This window comes from Helianthus annuus, chromosome 8 (assembly GCF_002127325.2).
Source record: "Helianthus annuus cultivar XRQ/B chromosome 8, HanXRQr2.0-SUNRISE, whole genome shotgun sequence".
Lineage (NCBI taxonomy): Eukaryota > Viridiplantae > Streptophyta > Magnoliopsida > Asterales > Asteraceae > Helianthus > Helianthus annuus.
Window position 1 is genome coordinate 14,969,206 of NC_035440.2, and position 20,383 is coordinate 14,989,588.

The window sequence follows — 20,383 nt, forward strand, 5'->3', positions numbered from 1 at the left end:
GAACATTATTAAATATATATAAAGCTATAAATTTATATCAATGTATATACATATCCCCTGTATGAAGAGAATATATATACATACATGCACATATTTAGATATGCATACCAAGGTAAAATCAAGCTCTTATGATGTATAACCGTTTAGAGCTGCCAATGAAACTGTAGGTAGTGGTCGCATGAATCTGAATCTATAAAACAGAAACATTTCCAGCCAATTAAATTCTTAATTGTAAAAGATAGAATATGTAAGATGATTCAAAACTAACCGTGTGTCATTACGCCAAAACCAAGTAAAACGAAGCACAATTTGTAGATTTGAAGTAACAATAACAGTAGTTTCTTAAGCCCCTCTCATAATCCTCTAAATTTTCTATATAAGCATCAACATGTGGGAGTCAGTTGGATGTAATATTGAGCGAAACACCATAAGTTTTATAAAAGGTTGATGTGCAAGGTTGTAACCACTTTTTGAGGTTCCACGGTGTCGCTATATTGACCTGTCATAATGATTTAAACAGTAGCAGGCACGAAAGACTATGACACCCCCATCCACAAAACGACAGATGGGAACCGTCTCGAAATACGTGTTTGTGTCAATGTGTTCAAACCAGCTACAATCAACAGTTTTTGGATCAGCGTTGTTTTTCCAGCCTAAAATAGACAAATAAACCAACCATCCCATGTCCCTGAATAAAATTAAGATAAGCTAAGAAATATCAAAGAGTATGAGTTTTCAAAATGTAGTGGAAGGTGTAAACACTTACATTCCCACCACTTGTGGCACAAAAGTAGCTGGTGCGCTATCGTTATTGGCAGGCTATGTAGAATGTAGTTGTCAGCTGGTGTGTTTGGAGCGGAGCAAAAAAAAAGTGTTTAGGACATGCATTGCTTATTATGTTGGATTAACGGCAATAAAGATGATAAAACCTGCTTGCCATAATCTGAGGCAAGCCAATGTCAACACATATAGTACCCTGCAAAATCTTAAGGAAGCATGTAAAACAAATCTTTTTACGCATAATTAGCAACAATCTATATACATATCCCCTATATGCAGATAATATATATATAGACGCACATATTTATATATGCATACCTAGGGCATGCCTACCTAGGGCAAATCAAGCTCATACAATCCAACCTCAACACATTTAGCAACCTTCAGGGTCAACGATGTCGCTATATTGACCACCCAAAATGATTGAAATAGTTGCGGGCACGAAAGCGTATGCCCCCCCCCCCAAATGACAGTTGGCAACCGTGGCCCAATATGCGTTTGCGTAAATGTGTCCAAACCAGCAACAAACAACAGTTTTTGAATCATCGGTGCCTTTTCCACCTAAAATATAAAAAAAAACCCAATCAGCACATGTATCGGAATAAGATCAACAAACAAAAAACTAAGAAATTAAAAAGACTATTAGTTTTCAAAATTTTCAAGGAAGCTATAAAGAATTACATTCCTACGACCTGTGGCGCATGAATAGTTGTTGCGGTGGCGTTACTGGAAGAATACGGGGATAGTTTGTCGTTGGAGGGCAGATGCGTAATACTCAACGTGGTACGTACATAGTTGTTGTGGCTGGGGCAGAACAAACAGAAAATATGGGTTTAGGGTGTGCATAAATTATTATGTTGGATTAACAGCAATAAAGGCGATAAAAGTTTCTTGGTGGTCTAAAAGATTACGGTATGGCAAGTATTGTTTATTGTGTCTCATCTGATGTCGCCAAATTGTTAAACGTCTCTTTATAAACGATGTTTCTGGTATGGTTTTTCATGCTACCGTTGTCATCCCCGACGATGACAATCTTTAAACCTTCAGGTGTCGTAACCCTTGAAAGCGCGACATATAGCTGACCATGGCTAAACACAGGGCGAGGCAAATACAGACCAACGACTTTTAATGATTGACCTTGACTTTTATTAATGGTCATTGCATAGCATGGTTTTACTGGGAACTGGCGTCTTTTCATAATAAATGGCCATTTTGATTTCGTCGATGAAAGGGTTATTCTCGGTATTAATGCAGTATCTCCACGATTAGACCCAGTAAGTATTCTAGCCTTGATAACAAATTTCCCAAGGTCTGTTATAATAAGGCGGGTGCCATTACATAATCCTTGCGAGGGGTTCACATTTCTTAAAAGCATGATAGGGAGGCCTTCTTTTAAATGCAAAGCGTGCGGCGGCATACCTGACAATGTCAAATAATTAAAGAATTTAACTGGGCACATTTTTTTTGCCTGCAAATAATTTTTTTGTGCCGGGTAAGGGGGAGGGGGGGGGGTTACCTGGGAATGTCAAAGAGTTTAGAAATTCAGACGGATAGAGTTGTTCCTATTCTAATACATCCGTGGACGCGCGACATATCTCATCAGAACTCTTGTAGGTCTTTGTGGTTCGTCTTAGTTGTGCAAACATGTAATCATTGATTTCGTCCGCATCTATATTGCGCGGGGTTAGTATTGCTCTTTCACACAAATAATCATCATCAACCTGCCTTTCTGTAAACGACGGGAAGACAGCGTTAACAATCGATTCCACAGGAAGGCCACAACCATCTACGATGAACCTGGTGGGTATCTCGATCCAGGTAGGCTCATCCTCCCCTTCTTTGGTCTTTGAAGGAACAATTCCATCGCCGATTTCTAACAACCATTTGTTGAAAAGTTGCCTATCCATGTCTAGCACACCTGCTGAGGTGTATTCGTTGACACGCATACTACGGTGGAGTCTGAAGAGTTTACAACTTTTCCACAGATACGATTTATTTATGCATGCCTGAACAACATCTTCTCTTTTTCCTTTTGGGATGACGGGCAGGATTTGTCTGAAATCACCACCAAGTAAAACAGGCATGCCACCAAACACGCGTTCCCTGTTTGCGTGGGCAGGAAACCCCAAGATATCTCTAAGTGTTTTATCAAGCGCTTCAAAAGCATATTTTTGCATCATTGGTGCCTCGTCCCAGATGATTAACCTTACCTCTTGTAATAGGTGTGCCAAATGGGTATTTTGTTTGATGGCACACGTGCTATTTTGAAGTAATTCTAAAGGGATAGCGAAGCGGCTATGAGCTGTCCGACCACCGGGTAACAGAAGGGACGCGATACCTGATGTGTAGAGATAGATAAAGTGAGTAAAAAATAGAGTTGCGTACGTGACCACATACATCATGTTGCATAAGAATAATAATACAACATTCCAGAATTATTTTTTTACCTGAAGATGCAACCGCAAGGGCAATCATGCCCATAGATCTTAAGCGTGACAGAATGGCTTTGTACAGGAACGTCTTGCCTGTCCCACCCGGACCATACACGAAATAGAACCCGCCTTTTCGAGTGGTAACAGATTCAATGACTGTGTCGTATATGGCCGTCTGTTCCGTGTTCAGTGATGCATATAATCGATCGTGTTCGTCTGTTATCTTTTTTTTATTGTAACTCAACTCTTCCCTAATTAGACGATTATCCATCTTATCGAGGAGCGACGTATCCGGCTGAGGCATATCTGTGAAATCCGATAACGATTTTCCATTTTTCTCCAATAGTTCATTTAGTTCGATCAGGCAGTAGTTCTTAAGCTGGTCGTCAGATAAATGTAACCCTGGGAACATGAAGAGCCTACGTTTTTGGTACAAAATATCATCAGATAGTATCTCCCAATTTTCTGCCCAGAGTTGCGCCGGACGATTCACTTCGCAAAACAACAACATGATAACAAACAATTCCCGCAGTTGGGAACCGGACGCCCATAATTTAGCCTCTGACAGGGCGTCATTCCACTCCTTGTCATCATTAAGCAAGCCATACGCATAGCAGGCTTCTTTGAACGTTGCATATACGACTCCGTCGACCGTTTTTATTTCTTCAAAACTTCGAGGCCCTCTCACAATCCCCAACAACATTCTTAGATAATACTTTGGCCCAGCTGCTGGATTGCAATACACAATCCGCCCAATGGCTGTCCGTTCCAACCGCGTTTTCCAAACCTTGTTATCCTCTTGCCACACATACCTTGTTGGTATCTCGGCGTACGTTAACTTTCTTGCCGCTTCATCTCTGTTGTTTAGCGCAAACCATTGGGTGAACATCGTGTCTCGTATCCCGTCCCGGTTTAACAATGCCGGTAAGCTGTCTGAATCACGTAACGTGAGCAGATGTTGATCAGGTGTATGGAACGTTAGTTTCATGACGGATGGGAATGAGTAATGTATAGGAAATGCAAGCATTCTCCACACAGCTTCACATGGTGATAAGTACCGGCAATCCAGATAGTTTTTAATCTCATCAACCTTAACAATCTGTTGTGTACGCTTTTCACCGTTATTGCCAATGTTTTCCTGAACAACCATTGTAGCCCTGTCTGGCCCCTTGTTTAAGTATTTAAACAGGTATTTTATCGCTCGGGATTGGTTGCACCATTCAACATTGATGTGAGATTCGTACTTTAAGAGGAGGTAGCGGTTGTATGGGACGACAAACCGGTTGTCAAGCTTCGTTTTGCCCTTCTTAAAGAAGATCTTGGTATCTCGTCGGCGATAAACCGGGTAACCGTCTTCGTCAATTGTTGTTTCTCGGTAAAATGGTTTCGGAAAGTGTTTCATGCATTTTCCATCTGTTGTACACGGAGCACTGCGCGCATCGTTTCCACATGGGCCATGCAACATGTAATCTGTTACGGCCTTATAGCCGGATGGATCGTCCATTTCCGATGGGATCTCTGCAGAAATCAAATCATCGATGCCAGCCGGTGTGCGTGACTCGGCAGAATGTTCAAGCCACAACAAAAGGTGCGCGTGCGGTAGGCCTCGTTTCTGAAACTCAATTGTATAAACAGCTGTATAGAACCAAGGGAACAAATATTGAAGTCAGGAAGGGGAAAAGGGGAAAATTGGAGAGTTTTAAAAGGTTAGTATTCGTGGGAGAATTGATACCAAAAGAAAGAGGCGAGGTATTACAAACTGTACCTGCTTCGCAGCTACCAAAGATTTGTTTCTTCATAATATCTTCAATCAAGGAGGTAAGCTTTAGTTTAAAAACGCGTGATACAACATCTGCACGATCATGAGACTTTTGGCCGGGTATGAGAGATACCATGTCATCGATTTCAGGCCATTTTGGGTTAGCTGTAAATGTTACAAACAGGTCGGGGTTCCCAAAAGTGCGGCACAGAGCCATGGCGTCTTGGTAATTTTGGATCATATATCTTGGACTGCCCGTAAAGGTTGCCGGTAAAACTATACGTTGGCCGATAGCCTTGGCATTTGTATCCCCACGCGTCACAGCGTCACAAACATTATGATAGAGTTCAACACGCAGTTCATTTTGGTTATTCCTCATCCAGCGCAATCTTTGTTCTTCGATAGCTGCGTATGAGTCAACTAAGTATTGTTGGAATAAACGACCGCCTCTTAACAGGGTGGTGCCTTTGGTATTGCGATAATGGATTCTGTAGCAGTAGTATTCCCGCATTGTGACACATTGTCGTTTAGTCGCTCGACGTCCTGTGTTGTCATGGTAGTGTATTCGTTCGTGGAACCCGGTCTCTCCGTACGGAAAGAACAGCGGATATTGCAAAGCCATGTAAAGCTGATGTAATTCCGATATGCGTTGAAGCGCGCCGTGCTTTGTGCTAACGATAACATCACGTGGTTCAGTGTTGTCCCCAAAGTCGTTTGTGATAAGAACAGCAACTTCAGACACATTAGGGCGGTTGTATTGTGGATTGTTTATTATCTGGCCAAGTAAGCGTAGTTGACAATTGTTTCTTTCATTTTGAGTGCACCAGTCACGTGCCATGCGGAAGGCGTTAGCCAAAGGACTGTGGGTGTCTAACATTCTGATTAGGGACGCAACAATTGCTTCGTCACATGTGTCGTGACAATGGGTCTGGCCAAACAAAGCAGTTATACGGTTTTTAACTTCGTTTTGCGTGTCGTAGAAATACAGCTGAGCATATCTTGGTTGCTCACCTTCAACTGGCAACATGGAGCCTATTCGATGGTAGTTCTGCCCACTTATTCGGAAGGTGTATAGGCTTCGACCACTGTTTATAGCATGATCAATCTTTCCCCCAAATGATGTGAAACAGAACATGCTATTGTAAACTCTAATCTGTTCTCTGAATCTAAGTGTCGACGGGTCGTTATAATCAAGTAATGATCTTAATGGTTCAGGCGGATCAAGAAGGCGAGCAAGCAAAACCTTGCCATCCTGGCAGCACGAAGAGAAAGTCGTCCCATCAGACGACTTTGCATTTTTATTCCTCTCTTCATACCACATGATCGCCGCACAATTATGGCACGTGAAGGTTGGACGGCCAAGGTTCTGGTACCTAACATGCGCACCTATGATATTTGTAACAGGAATGCTTAGCACAACGCACGATTTAGAGAAGCGTTTCAAACAGCATAGCGAAGCCAGATGCAAAAGGGAGCAAAACATGCATGGCAAGAAACAGGGTCGGGAAATACCTGTTGATGCAAACGCTGCCCTTCGTGGGGTGCGAACACGAATACCTGGTAACATATTAAAATATGGCAATGTTATTCCTATGTTGCATGATAAGCAGGGCGAAGGTTAGTCAGGTACAGGGCAGTTATGGTCGTTTACCTTCTGTTTTTTTAGGCCGAGAAGAGCGCAGGCGTGATGGGCCCGCTACGCTTTGATGAGAATGCCGTGTAGTGCAGGAAATATTGTCTGTAAAAAGCGTAATAGTTACGGGATTGATAAAAGGATAGTACTAAACATTGTAGATAACGTTGCAGACCTTGGGCAGATACGGAGGGAGAATATGTTGTTGGTGGACATAAAGCAGGCTGCATCTGCGCTGCATCGCTCTGCATGGCGTTTTTACCTGTAACATATGCTTTAAAACAACTATTATGTAGTGCTCGTAGTGGGCTGAGCGATGATGTAAGCGTGCAATCCAGAAAGTATAAATAGGCGTACTGCGCCCCAGAGGGACGTTCATGAGGAAATATGGGGCCGACCTTTAATTGATTCTCTTGAACACACTTTAGCGCCAGGCCCAGTGGTCACTGTAACAGTCGGCGGTTGTATTTGAGCACAACCTGCAAGAGGTACAAAGCATGCAGATAGGATAAACGCAACATAGTAGGTAGGAAACTTATAAATAACTGGCTAAGAAAGTAAATTCCACTCCATTGCGTGTGGCTGTACAGCGGCGACGTCAACATTGGAGTGGTTAAACTGTTTGCAGCCTAGTTAGAGTTGTAATTTGAGCGGGCACGCATGTCGGTAAGTGGACATTTGGCTAAAAGGTTCCGTTTTTATGAAGAGTGTAACTAACCTACGTTGGGGTCAGCAGAGGAAGTAGTTGCATCTATGGTAGTTAGGGTAGGCCCACAGTATGTCACGACCTTCCCACTAAGACCCACATAATTACGATTTTGTATATGGATAGAATGTTTGGTACCCACGATGCTAGAATCGTTGCAGCTGTTAATCAATGCAAGGCCAAAATATGTTTGAATCTTTCCATTTGGCAGCGTATGGGAACAACGGCGGGCCTGTATCGAATTACTAACCACATCAGGAGTAGTAGGCCATAACCTACAAACCTCGTCTTGTCTTTTATGAGGGAACAGGAAGGGTTAGAATTTAGTATTTAAAACCCCATATGCGGGGTCGGGGATAACACTGCAATTAAAAGCGACATACCTCTGTTTGTTCCAGCCTGTTCAATCAGTTTTAACCCACAAACGTATTGGACCAACCCGTTAAGCAAACGACGTGAATATGCATGAAAGGCGAAAGAGGCTTCGAGCATCACAAAGGGGGTCACAGCCATCTGTATTTTGCATATAATGTTACATGACACATCAGCCAAAATGAATCATTCATATACGTCCCCGCCCCCCCGGGGGGGGGGGGTAAAACAAAGTAAATTGCACGTAAGGAAAAGGCATAGTATCTACAACAAAATAAGTATTAAAGAATGCATGCTAAAGCTGGTGTAAAGATCATATTTATTGTTGGCCGCGTGCCTGTTTTTTTTCCAAAATAACGTATGCAGCCACAGTCGGTCAGAAAAGGGCATATGTGGTTAGGTCTTTGTGTAGCTCAAGTCATGACTTGATTATTTCGTTCTTGTTTATAATGCAGTCTTCTACGTAAGTGTTCACGAAGGTTGTATAGTGACACAGGCATCGCTTGTATATTTGCATTTATCTATATCGGTTATTCAACATCTTAGCAAAAAAATCATGTAAGTCTAATACGTTTCCAAATCTGATTTACGTTGTGCATTGGTATTATTCTATTGGAATATGCATGATTCCGAGCAAACATTTATAGAACCCTTTTACAGTGTTTGGAAGTTATTTGTGACTTTAAAGATGTAACAAAAGGGCTGGGTAAACGTATTTGGGAGCGTGTGTTCCGAGGTGGCATATTATGATCCTATTTGGACTATACCATCCCTTTTTAAGCGGAGTATCTTGATGCGATGTAAATGCATGGTTGTATTGTTTTAAGAATTTCAGAGAGGCTGGTAAGGCGTGAAAATAACATATATTGCACAATAGTAAAGCAACACAGTTTTCGCGTGGGCACAAGTCATATATTTTGCAACATTATTTGGATCCATAAAAGGAAAAGTCATAAGAGCGCAAACAATTGAAGAAAATGAGAAATGACCACCGCCATATCAGTGAGAGCCCTTCTTAGCATCCCCACTATTGTCAACCACACCTGTAACATGTGCAGGATCAACGGACACCCCCTCATCATCGTCATCCGATTCTTCAAGGTAGCTGCAAAGAAAGATGGAAACGTATGGATTGGTGCAAAGTTCCAACACGTAAACATTCGAAACAGGGGACAATTGGCAGGTGGAACTTACAGTTTTCTAAGCTTGCGTCCAGATCCGGGTGTCGGAGGCGGGAGGCTCGAACCACGCTTTGGGGAGTCAGATGGCAGGGCACCCAAATCCGACGTCACACACTTAGAGTTTCCATCTGTATCATCCAAACCAGGGCCGACAATCTTCGCACAATTGAAGCTCTCATATTCTCCATAACGGTAGTATGTGTGGCTCTTTATCTCGAAAGTGTGTTTTGTTCCAATAAGGGATTCGAGGGCGGAGGGTAATATGGGAGCATCTAGAGAAGTATCCTGCATACCAAATACAAACCAGAAAAGTTATCGCAACAATTTCCCACATGCTTCAAAATCATCTTGTAATGAGGAGTGCGCATACATTTAGCTGCTCTTCTACTAAGGATTTTGCGGTCCTCTTGACCAACTGCTCAGCAACCTCATCAAAGAGGGTGACAACGGTGCTCATCGTTCCATCAGTTACATCCGCTTGAATCCGAAACCTAGCAGGTTAAAGTAGATCAATAATAATGGCAGAACGGGGACAAAATTGTTTGGTGGCGAAGGTAGAAGGGTATCAAATCACCCTAGACAACAAAGAATCATCGCATCATATTGGTAGGGGAACAAAGTCATGAAGTTAGGCATGAGATGTTGAAGCGTATACCTCGTCCTTGGATAGTCAACCTTCGATTTGCACGCTTTGCAAATGAAGTAACCGCCCTCTCTTGTTAGTCCCCTACGACATTGGCTACCGGAATACGCGAAAAGATACCAGCTGTTCTTGGTTCTAATAGACGTAATCTCTACAACGTTCCGGAAAAGAATGGCCTACAACGAACAAAAACACAAGTAGGCAGATGGACAGGTTGTGTTGGCGAGGGTAATCCCTATTTCCATACAATTGATAGATTAGGTAGTTCTGTTTAGTAGGAGATCAGTAAAAAAAATAAGGACCCTAGGTGTTTTTTTTTTATTTTTTTTGTGACAAAAAGCTGAAGAAATGAGATCGGTATCATCCCAACGGTGATGGGTCACAATGGTGGTGGGGTGGCGTTAGCGGTAGCGGTGGTGGTAATTATTGGACTCTAAAGCATACGTTAAGTATGTTTTTTTAATTTTAAACAGAATAATGGTTGCCTGCACATAGAATGATTTATTCATTATCTTATACTAACTTTTAAAACAGTAAAAGATTTTAAAAAACAAAGCAGGATATGGGTGTTTATTAAATTACATTTAACAAAAGCTAGTATGCACGAATGGTTTTAATGCAGAGTGTGTGTAGTAGTTTAGTAATCATTCCCCCGAACAAACAAAGCGAGAACCACCAGTTTGTCGTTACCATAACATCAACATACCCTTCCTCAAACATATATTTCTGAACCTATGGAAGACGTCTTGTTTAATTTAATTTGTCATTTTCAAACAAACATTATGGTGGGTTGAAGCTCATAAAGTCGGTTAATCATTTATTTTAGTTTCTTGGTAGCTGCCGAAGGCATTTTTTTTAGAAAAGGGTTTGAGGAGTGTGCTGGGTAAAGTTCTGGGTTGCTGGTTGAAGCGGTCTAAGGGGAGAGACGTATGTAAACAGTCAGTTGGAGTGAATACCTTTTTCTTGGATTTGTCAGCACGAACTCTGTCCACAAGCTCTTGTAGAGTTCCAACACTTACAACTTCCTCGGTGACTGGATCGCTAGTATCTACAATAGGAACACAGCTGGGAAGCATAGCTTCATATTCAGCAAGAGCAATAAACGGGGAGAAAATAGATAATTAAAGTGTGTGCGACAAAGGCTGTAACAGTACCTCACAGACGACTTAAAAGTCTGCAGTGCGGGAACCTCGGATGAATCAATAAGAATAGTTGACGATGAATTGGACAAACCAAGGACACCTGCAATATCTTAAGGTAGGTGAAGTTTTTTTAAGTAATGCGCATCATAATTTACGTGTCGGAAAACAAACGTACCCAGGTAAAACTTTGCGCTCATGGAAGTCAGGATTAGACAGTAGACAGCCGGGTTTTCGGCCTTCTTCTTAAGCATAACATCACCGAGATCACCCCACAGTGTTACTCTAACTCGGCGATTGCTGGGTGAATTTTGAAAAGGTCAAAAAATTAGAGGGTTAGGTTACGGAAAAAGAAAGAACAAACAGGGGATAAGGATTAGGTACATACCGTTCGTTGTTTAGATTGAACTCAACCGCGCGAGCACCCGATGATTTCACAGACTGCGGCCCCACCTCAGTAACATATCCGATAACATCTGTAGTGTAATGAAGATTCGTCTGAATTATAAATATGTCTAATAGCCTAACTGAGCCAATGTGGAGCCAAATTCGTCGGAGTAAACTAATTTATTCGGTGTAGGTAGCTGATCGAACCATTTGGGGTCCCCGGATTCTGAATTTATATGCTATCTTACATGTATATTTAACCAAAACCTAGAATCCAGCGTTTATTCGGTGTAGCTAACCAATTAGTTTACCCAGTTGGTTAAATATACATGTAAAATAGCATATATAACAGGGTATTTTTGATATAATATACATATAAATTCGGCTGAGTTAACTAATTGATTCGGTTTAGTATGTATATTTGACATGTATATTTAACCAAACCCGAATAAATTAGTTTACGGCTTTTTAGGAATTCGAACCAACAGGAGACATATTTATCGCTATATTGGTCATATTTGCGGAACCCGGATTCTGAATTTATACTGAAACACGGCCAGGGGCTGAACTGAAAACCGGATTCACCATTCGTTCAGTCATTTCTCGTACGCACACGACAGAGTAGATGGTGTTCTACACCAGATAGTCGTTACTCTTTTTAGATTCGTAAAGCAAAATGGTTCTTACGTTTAAATTTCCAACCCATTTGACCCATTACTTGCCCCGTTTACTATGCGCATGTTTTACATTCAAGTAGTAGGTTTTGTAGATTTTAAGAGTAAAATGTTTTTCTACCCAGGTGAGCCCTGTCGGATGGGTCGAAGGATAATCTAGTAGTAGAAACAGGTGGTTCCTACCAGCTTGTTTGGACAGACATCAAAGGCTCACTAACACCAATGGAACACCCGACTTTTACTATTTTTCAATGTTATATACTCTACGTGGATCCCCTTTTTATTTCTCTTAGCCCGTTATAGCAGACTACAAACTAAATAAAAGATCAGTTTCATACTATGTGGGGTTAGTACTGTTTTTTGAGCCTGATTTCCCCCGCAAAACCGTTACACCAGCATCAGGAGAGTAAACATACCTACAAAGTACTTGCCCTCTGTTGGTTCGAGTTCCTCAAACGGCGTAAGTAAAAACGGGTAGCGCGTGAATGAACTACCGCCATCGTCAACCTTTATAACTACCGTGGAGCCATTTAACCCGATAACAAAGGGGTTGTCTTTCAGAATCCGGTATTGATCGGTACGTTGGACTACAAAACCCTTGAGTAAATATACCCCACCCTCTTTTAGCTTGTCAAAGAAGTAATGTGCAATGTTATTCCGGGCGGTACAATGCATGACACCTCCCTGCGTAAACCAAACAGTAGACTTTCAATAACGATGAAACTCGTAAAAGGGAAAGGGTATAGGGGGTAAAAGGGTGATAGTTACCTTTATATCACTGACGACATAATCAGTGCTCATGAAGCGGCCATTGACACTTGTGACGTCCCACTTTCTACAAACCATCACCGTGATGGGGCCGGTAGTCCCCTCACGGAGGTCAGCAAGGACCAATTGGTTGGCAACACCAATTTCTGATGTATTAACATTCTGAGAGCTAGACATGACAGCAGTTTAACAACTCTGAATATGGGTGAACAACAATAGGGAGGGTGGAGGTCATATAATAGAAAGTAAGACCATTCACCTTCCTAGGAAGAAGTTGGGTAATTATTATCAATGCAATTAAAACCTACCGTAAATCGGCCCAATTAATGTTCATGCAACTGTGGTATATAAAAGGCCTCATTAATCAATATCCCTAGCTAAAACCCTAACCAATATTTTTTTTGCCAATTTTGACACATTTAGCAACCTTGAGGGTTCCTTACGAAGAACTTCAGGTGGCATCTATTGAGGGTGTCAAAGGCATAACCATAACCAATATTTTTTTTGCCAATTCTGACACTTAACCAAGGAAATAACGAAAGAAAATGTTCTTACTGTCCCTCGCCGAAGGCAGCAGATAAAAGGGTTGTATGCCTCAACTTTAAAACACCGAAGCACCCAACCTGGTGAATATCACGGCAGGTTTAAATGATAAGCCAAAAAAAAACTTTGAGAAGGGTAAAAATGGAAATCATCACCCGAAGATTGTCGAACAATCAAATATCCAACAATGCCGTACGCTTGCAAGACCAAGGAAAAAGGTTGAATGCTTCAATTTTGAAAGGCCGACATCCCCAACCTGATCAACATCATACTATATTAGGCTGATTCTTTATTAAAACTAACACCAATTAACAAATATCAGATCATTTAAACAGTGTATGCAGTAAAAGTTTATATTATCTTGGAACTCATATTCTGAATTGACTAATTTCAATATGCTAACTAAATGTTACTGTTCGTTTGAAGGTTCGTTACGAAGCACTTCATGTGCTATCCATTGAGGCTGCAAAAGACATAACTAAAATCATTTTTTTTGCCCAGTCTTCACACTTCATGAAAATACCCAAAGAGAATAAAACCAAATATAAAACCCTCAAATTAACCCAACTAATTTCTTCACTACATATTCAAAAGACCAAAACTAAAATTTGAAGTGAACATGTAAGATCAAACGAATTCTGAAAGTACCATTTTTAAACGAAACGCACCATCGTCAGTGGTTTAGGGTTCAGTGTCGCCACATTCAAGCGCCCATCACTACCGTCGAGTACCGCCTTCGCACACATCAGCGACTTCATTGCCGTCGGAGATTAAGGCAGTGAAACACTACCTTCAACCTAAATCAAACCAAATTTAAAACCCTCAAATTAACCCAACTAATTTCTTCCCTACACATTCAAAAGACCAAAACTAAAATTTGAAGTGAACATGTAAGATCAAACGAATTCAGAAAATACCATTTTTAAACGAAACGCACCATCGTCAGTGGTTTAGGGTTCAATGTCGCCACATTCAAGCGCCCATCACTACCGTCGAGTACCGCCTTCGCACACATCAGCGACTTCATTGCCGACGGAGATTAAGGAATATCGCGGTAGTGACTGAGGCAAACGGAGAGTAGGGTTTCAAAAACTCGAACCGTGAGAAAGACAGATGATGCAAGATTGAGGATTTCCCTTAGAATTCGTCGAGCAGGGGTTTGGTTGCGGAAGATGGATTCTCCATCTTCAAAAGTCGAAGTGTGTGATGCCAGTTTGGGGATTTCCCTTAAAATTCGTCGAGGAGGGATTTGGTTGTGGAAGATGGATTCTCCATCTTCAGAGATTGAGATAACCCTAATTAAAGGGGATAACGGGGATGGAGGGTGATATTGTTTTTGTATTATATTATTGTAATCAATTGTATTTTAAAAATTGCATTTAAAACATTCATAAATTAGGTTTTAAAATAGAAGATGTAACTAAATTTTAGATTATATATAGATGTTTCTAAAAAAAGTATAATGAAAATAAACAATTTTTCATCGGATTATACAAATACAAATTATATTATAAAAATTATAAGAAATCAATATTATCTTTACATCAATATATAACTATTTTGGGGTTTTGTGTTACATTATCTTTAATATATATTTACTTTTTATATGTTTTATTCCCGTACCCGTCCCCGCTTCTTAAAATTTTTTTAGTTTTCCTGTTTCCCGTTCCCGTACCCGTCCCCGTACCCCGTTCCCGTACCCGTCCCAGTGCATCATAGGCGACATTAAGGTATGTGTTACCCATCTGACCCATTTCAGATTAAGGTTTTGCATTCTCCGGCGATTTATTTGCTTTTGGGTATGAGGCCCTCTGTTTCATATTCTTTGATTGCCATTTTGTTTCAGTTACATGACAATTCGGTTGTTGGTTTTGCCTTAAGTTTGGTTTTGTTCTTTAAGGAAATCTACATACAATGCTCATCATCAACAAGTGAAGTAGAATGGAATTCCGAAGGAAGAACCCGTCTACTGCTACATCAATTGGAGAAAAAAGGAGGTAAATCTCTTTTCCTTTAGTGTTACTAGACGGAAGGAGGAACAATTCTACTATTTCGTGTAATTAGGTTTGCAAAGATTCAATCGTTATTGAGGTTTGTTACTTTCAATCAAGTAAATCATTTGATTAGATTTGGTCTTATTTTATATTGGGTTTCGTTGTGTTTTGGTTTTGACTTTTAGATCATGAATCATAATTTGTTTGATGTTTGAAGATTTAATTTAGTTGCGATGAAAACATTGATCAAATCGTAAAAAAATGGGATTTACTTTTCGTATAATATTTATTTGGTTGATTTTATTGGTGGTAGGTAGCGGAGAATCACCGGAAAAAAAGGCCTAGAAGAGGTTGAAACATTAATTGTGTTGGCTGAAAACGATTGTATTACTCGGGAGAGGAGTTCTATCGTTACCTTTTAATGTAACACAAACGTCCAGGTATCCCCTTTTCTTAATGCTTTCACTTTCAACTAATCAATTAGGAGAATGAACTGCACGTTCATTCAAACTTGCAAGTTTTCAATTATATTATAATCAGAATTATATTTGTTGTGTGATGGAAGCTAAAAAATCTTCATAGTCGGTGGATAGCGGTGGTACGCTGGGGTTTCATGACTCCGAATTGAAAATTTGTATTAAGCAACTTTACAGCAACGTTACTTACAATCGGTGACAAAAGTGTTTCGTGTATTTTTCTTCATCGTTATTGGCTTTAACTTCTTATCCTCTTTTGATTGCATGTATTTTCTTTGATTACTATCTTGATTTTTAGTTTCTGGTGGAAGATTTTTACAGTTCTTGAAATAAGAAACAAACAACATACTTTGAGAACTAAGAGAGAGGCGTAGGAGACAACAGCACGATAGTGAGGAGGAAGAGTAGACTTCTCAATTATTTTCTTTTTCTAGAGTGTTGAAAAAATACAGTGCCAAAAGACACTAGAATTTGATTTTAAACTATCCAAACCTGCATAAACAAAAACAAGCAAAAACCCAAACACTACCGACTCGACACAACTAAATTAGACTCATAGTACAAAATAAATGACTCAATATACAAAAAGAATAGAAAACTGCAAACAAACCGAACAAACTATACAAACTCTACAAAACCTCCCCACACTCAAACTCTATCAGGAGGTTTCTCCTTTATCAAGCCCTGGTCCAACCCGTTTAGTTCCACTCGTTCTTTATTGTCTATTAAGATTTTTAGAATGGAATTTATAAACCGTTTAAAATTCTCGAATGGGTCGGACCAACAATATTTAAACTTACCTGGACCAAACCTGATTCGTGGCAGGTAATGAGAAGGATGGTGTTGTGCAAACTTCAGCGATTCCTCCTCCTTCTTCCTTCGGTACCATCCTCGAATCCTCAGAAGGTGTTGATCCAAGCTCTTTCTCGCCCTCTCCCGTGTTCTTGATTGTGGTGGCAGTCCATCTTCTAACTTCTCCACGGGTCGGCTATCAAACTCCTCGGCCACTTCCTGTTCTTCTTCATTTGGTGTATATTTGATCTCCATGGTCGGTTTCTCTTCAAGTAATGTCTCTAGATAGGTGAGATCACCAACCGGGTCAAATTCTTCATCTTCAAGAGTTGGCAAACCTACCAACTCATCACTAAACTCCTCCTCCCAAGATGGTATATGCTCTTCATTCTCATCCTCCATTTTGTCAAGTGGCTCTTCTTCAACTTCTTCAACTCTAGGGGACGTGGTGTAGTCAGGCATCTCTAATTCCATCTCTTCTACCACTCCCTCATCATCTTCACTCCAGACGTCATCATCAATAGGTTCAGGACCGTAATACCATGGCGTGGAATACCAAGGGAGTTTCACGTCCTGTTGAACCGGAGGTGGGACTAATTCGTCCATTTTCGTCTCCAATTCTCTATCTAACAACTCTGGGTCACTAGTAGGATCTTCTTCAACCTCAACTCCTTTTTCTTCTATTTCTACCTCATTATCTTCACAAGTACCCTCAACATCCCACAATGGTGTCTTCATATTGGTAAGCTCGGTGGCATCTACCGATTCGTCATTCATACCTCGATTCCAATCCCAATCATCATCCCAGTATATACCTCGTGTAACCGAAGGTATTGACCATCGAAAAGCGACCGGACAATCTTCATACCTGTGCGGTCCAGCGCAACCCTCACACTCCGGATCCACATGCTGATTCACGCTTTCCCTCAACATTTGACCTAATACCTCGTGCATTTGCTTAAGAATAGCAAGCATTTCGGGAAACCTCGAATCTCCTTCGTCTAGTGATGTTTCCGTTATCCGAGTGAAGATTTGAACACATTCCACGAATGCCGGAACATAAGATGGGTACTCGATTTCGTCGCATGATTGATACGGTAAAGGATAGGAATTCTGATATGGTCGTGGCTGCACAAGAGGGTTAACATCGAAATCTATGGAACACCCCGAATCGTTTGGACAATATTTGGTGTAATGGGTCCCTCCACAGATAAAACACATGATAAAAAATATAAAAAACAACTAATAAAAATATATTTACAAAAACGACTAGACACACTACTAGTAGACTCAAACCCTAAGACTCAAACTACAAATAAGACCAATTAAACAGATAAGATCAGTCAAAGCTAATAACGCAATCGCCTAAGTGTCCCGGCAACGGCGCCAAAAACTTGATGTGCTGAATATGGTCTATAAAAACCTACCTAATCTAGACACCCTAGTTTTAAATTTATAAACTAAGACTATCCTAATGCTAGACCACAAGACAGGCAAGTGTACCTATCGTATGTAGTAAAGCTCAATGAAGTCCGAGTATCGAACCCACGAGACACTAGCGACGCTGACCTAGACTCTGACTCAACTAATACTTAACTGGTTTTAATTTGTGTTTTGGATTTATATTAACTACTAAAATTAAATAAGAGAGCAAATACGAAAGCAAAACAAACAGAGAACAAATTTAGGTGAATTCAGATGACGGAAAAGTGGCTACCTAGGCAAGATGCATGTCAATTCACTCACGGTTCTTGGAATGGAATAACTAAGTTTTGGCTACCGGGATCTTAAGGTTCACTAAACAAGACCTAAACTGGCTAACAGATCATTCTCCAAACAGGTCGCAATCTAGGGTCAAGAAAAGTGTATAAACTCATCGGTTAATGTCAGATCATCTCTCAGTCTCTCTAACTAGGTTATGGTACCCAAAGTCTAGATTATCTCTCGGTCTCACTAGAAACGGTACATCCGGGAAGTGTAAGGGATGTACGGGGTGGTGACTCTAATTAGGTTCTAACACGGTTTGCTAAAAATCACAAGAAAACCTAGGGTGATTCACTCTCGTGCAATTAACACCTAACTTGTCTAATGATTAAGACAACTCGACATCTAATCTCCTCTCGGTCTCAAAGATGGTAGAGTATTTAATTACCAAATAGTTTATTAATTTGTTCCTAGGGTTTACTACGTCTAGCAACCACGAGATTTATTCGAAAACACAAAGTTAACGAAATCACCTAACCCTAGTCTTAATTAATACGCAATTAATTTTAACCAAGAAAAAGGTGGAACAAAAATAAACCATCAATTATTAAATACGCATAAACATTAGAACGTAGTTTAGAACACTTTTACCATAACATAGAGCCAAAACATAAATTAACCGAACCGGGAAACCGTAAATAAAACTAACAATTATCCATAGCCTAGGTAGCACAAATAAATTTAGCCAAGCATGGTCAAGAACAAAGCAAAAATAAAATCAAAGTAAACGGGTTCAGAAAACATTGTTCAAGTATTTAAGTCTAAATAAACTGAAAACAATAAAAACAAAGTCTAACCGAAAGCAATAAACTTTATGCCAAGTTTCTTCAACACAAGCCTTCTCTTCCTTCAAAACTCCACCAATTCGTCCCTGATATGCCCCTCCATTCGATTGATATATTGCAGCGGCAGTCAAAGAAAAGATAATATAATGCCCCCTCCTTCGAAATATATATTCTGTTCCTTCCAGTATTTGCCACCCAAAAAAGGAATAAATCCCCTCAAACTTGAGCCCTGCTACTCCTTGCCGTCATCACAAGGCCCTAAGCCTATTAGTTGTTGCAGCCCACTTCAATTCTTTTTTTTTTTCATATTTTGCCATCAACGAACACATGGACTTATGTCCACATATTCTTTTCTTGTATTTTTTTTAATTGTTTACAAAGTAACAAATGAATATAATATATTTGTTTTCAATATATATATATCTCTTTAAATAGGGTTAGACAATGGGCTGCGAATCTAGCGGGCTTTGTCTACTCAAAGAAAATGATTTCGATTTTGATTCGGTTTTTGGCATTGTACTCTGCCCAACTGACTGATTATTTCATTCTTATTTATTTTCGCTTCATTTGCACTAGGATCTGTAATAATAATAAATAATAAAATATGTTTCTAAATATTATAAAAATAACTCTAAACTATTAAAATAATATACAAAATACACAAGGAAAATAAGATGCGTTTGCAACACATCAATGCTACTGAGGTTTACAAGTCTTTTCTTCCAACAATACAAGGCTACTGAGTATGTATATTCTATTTTTTGATTATATGATAAAACTATAAAAATCAAAAGGGCATTGGATATTTGGAGTAGGTGAGTAGCTGGCATTGCATTAAATGATTATGTTCCATTTTGATGTAGTTTTCATAGTAATTTAGTTAAAATATGAAGACACAGTCTAGGGTCAAGATTCGAAGACCAAGAATGTTATAAGCTATTGCATTTTGACAACAACTCATGGGTTCTAGCCATGGTGAACCGCCACTAGGGTTAGCATTGTGAAAAGTTTGGACTTTTGTAAACATGGCTGCCTATTTACTTATGAATGAGCTGATTTGAGGTAGGTTTTGAATCTCAAATGGATGGAATGAAAGATTTAGCTAAAAAGGGAGTGGGGTTGACTGTGTAAAAATCACATTAACTATAATTTTAATGTATAAAGCTACGAAATTGTTTTACTCAAACTCAATTGTTTTGATAATTAAAATCTTTAGAAGTCAACTTGACCTGAACCATTTTGGCATTTACTAATATTTACACAGCTTTCGCTGATCACCTAAGCCACACCACATTTGGGCTGGGCTTTTTCGCTGATCACGGCTCTAGGTCAATCACTGGACACCATCAATCTTAATGGGTCAAACAAACACCTCACAGCATAGCCCCCTCCACAAACTCCCGGAACCAAAGCAGCCCCTAGCTCTCTAAACTGAACCGTCGCCGGAGTGTCTCGCCGGAGTTTGCCTCGTCTAAATAGCGCGGGAGGTCCCGTCCTTTCCTTGGATATAACGGTCTGACCTCTCCTTCTATCTGGATTCAACGGCTCCCACACT

General features: G+C 40.2%; 3 protein-coding genes across 3 annotated transcripts; all 3 read right to left on the bottom strand.

Annotated features, from left to right (window-relative positions):
* Positions 1-1,708: 1,708 nt before the first annotated feature.
* Positions 1,709-2,197, bottom strand: LOC110869646 (ATP-dependent DNA helicase PIF1-like). The gene has a single exon (XM_022118886.1). It carries the CDS (start codon positions 2,195-2,197, stop codon positions 1,709-1,711), a length of 489 nt encoding a protein of 162 aa, XP_021974578.1.
* Positions 2,198-2,342: 145 nt separating this feature from the next.
* LOC110869645 lies at positions 2,343-6,292 on the bottom strand. Its single transcript, XM_022118885.1, has 3 exons — positions 4,978-6,292; positions 3,228-4,847; positions 2,343-3,118 (listed from the first exon to the last, which is right to left on the bottom strand). Exons 1-3 carry the CDS (start codon positions 6,290-6,292, stop codon positions 2,343-2,345), a joined length of 3,711 nt encoding a protein of 1,236 aa, XP_021974577.1.
* A 2,288-nt stretch (positions 6,293-8,580) lies between these two features.
* LOC110869644 lies at positions 8,581-12,660 on the bottom strand. The gene is made up of 10 exons (XM_022118883.2): positions 12,475-12,660; positions 12,123-12,390; positions 11,034-11,121; positions 10,824-10,945; positions 10,661-10,748; positions 10,463-10,571; positions 9,519-9,682; positions 9,234-9,354; positions 8,877-9,148; positions 8,581-8,787 (listed from the first exon to the last, which is right to left on the bottom strand). Exons 1-10 carry the CDS (start codon positions 12,649-12,651, stop codon positions 8,682-8,684), a joined length of 1,515 nt encoding a protein of 504 aa, XP_021974575.1. The 5' UTR covers positions 12,652-12,660; the 3' UTR covers positions 8,581-8,681.
* Positions 12,661-20,383: the final 7,723 nt, after the last annotated feature.

What these genes read in the sequence shown, in the direction of transcription:
- LOC110869646 (XM_022118886.1), bottom strand. Translation starts at nt 2,197, where the DNA reads ATGCCGCCGCACGCTTTGCATTTAAAAGAAGGCCTCCCTATCATGCTT.
- LOC110869645 (XM_022118885.1), bottom strand. Translation starts at nt 6,292, where the DNA reads ATGTGGTATGAAGAGAGGAATAAAAATGCAAAGTCGTCTGATGGGACG. An exon ending in CTTTGGTAGCTGCGAAGCAG is followed by an intron (nt 4,848 to 4,977) that starts GTACAGTTTGTA and finishes GGTTCTATACAG; the next exon opens with CTGTTTATACAATTGAGTTT. An exon ending in CCTTGCGGTTGCATCTTCAG is followed by an intron (nt 3,119 to 3,227) that starts GTAAAAAAATAA and finishes TCTACACATCAG; the next exon opens with GTATCGCGTCCCTTCTGTTA.
- LOC110869644 (XM_022118883.2), bottom strand. Translation starts at nt 12,651, where the DNA reads ATGTCTAGCTCTCAGAATGTTAATACATCAGAAATTGGTGTTGCCAAC. An exon ending in ATGTCGTCAGTGATATAAAG is followed by an intron (nt 12,391 to 12,474) that starts GTAACTATCACC and finishes TGGTTTACGCAG; the next exon opens with GGAGGTGTCATGCATTGTAC. An exon ending in ACTTTTAAGTCGTCTGTGAG is followed by an intron (nt 10,572 to 10,660) that starts GTACTGTTACAG and finishes TATGCTTCCCAG; the next exon opens with CTGTGTTCCTATTGTAGATA.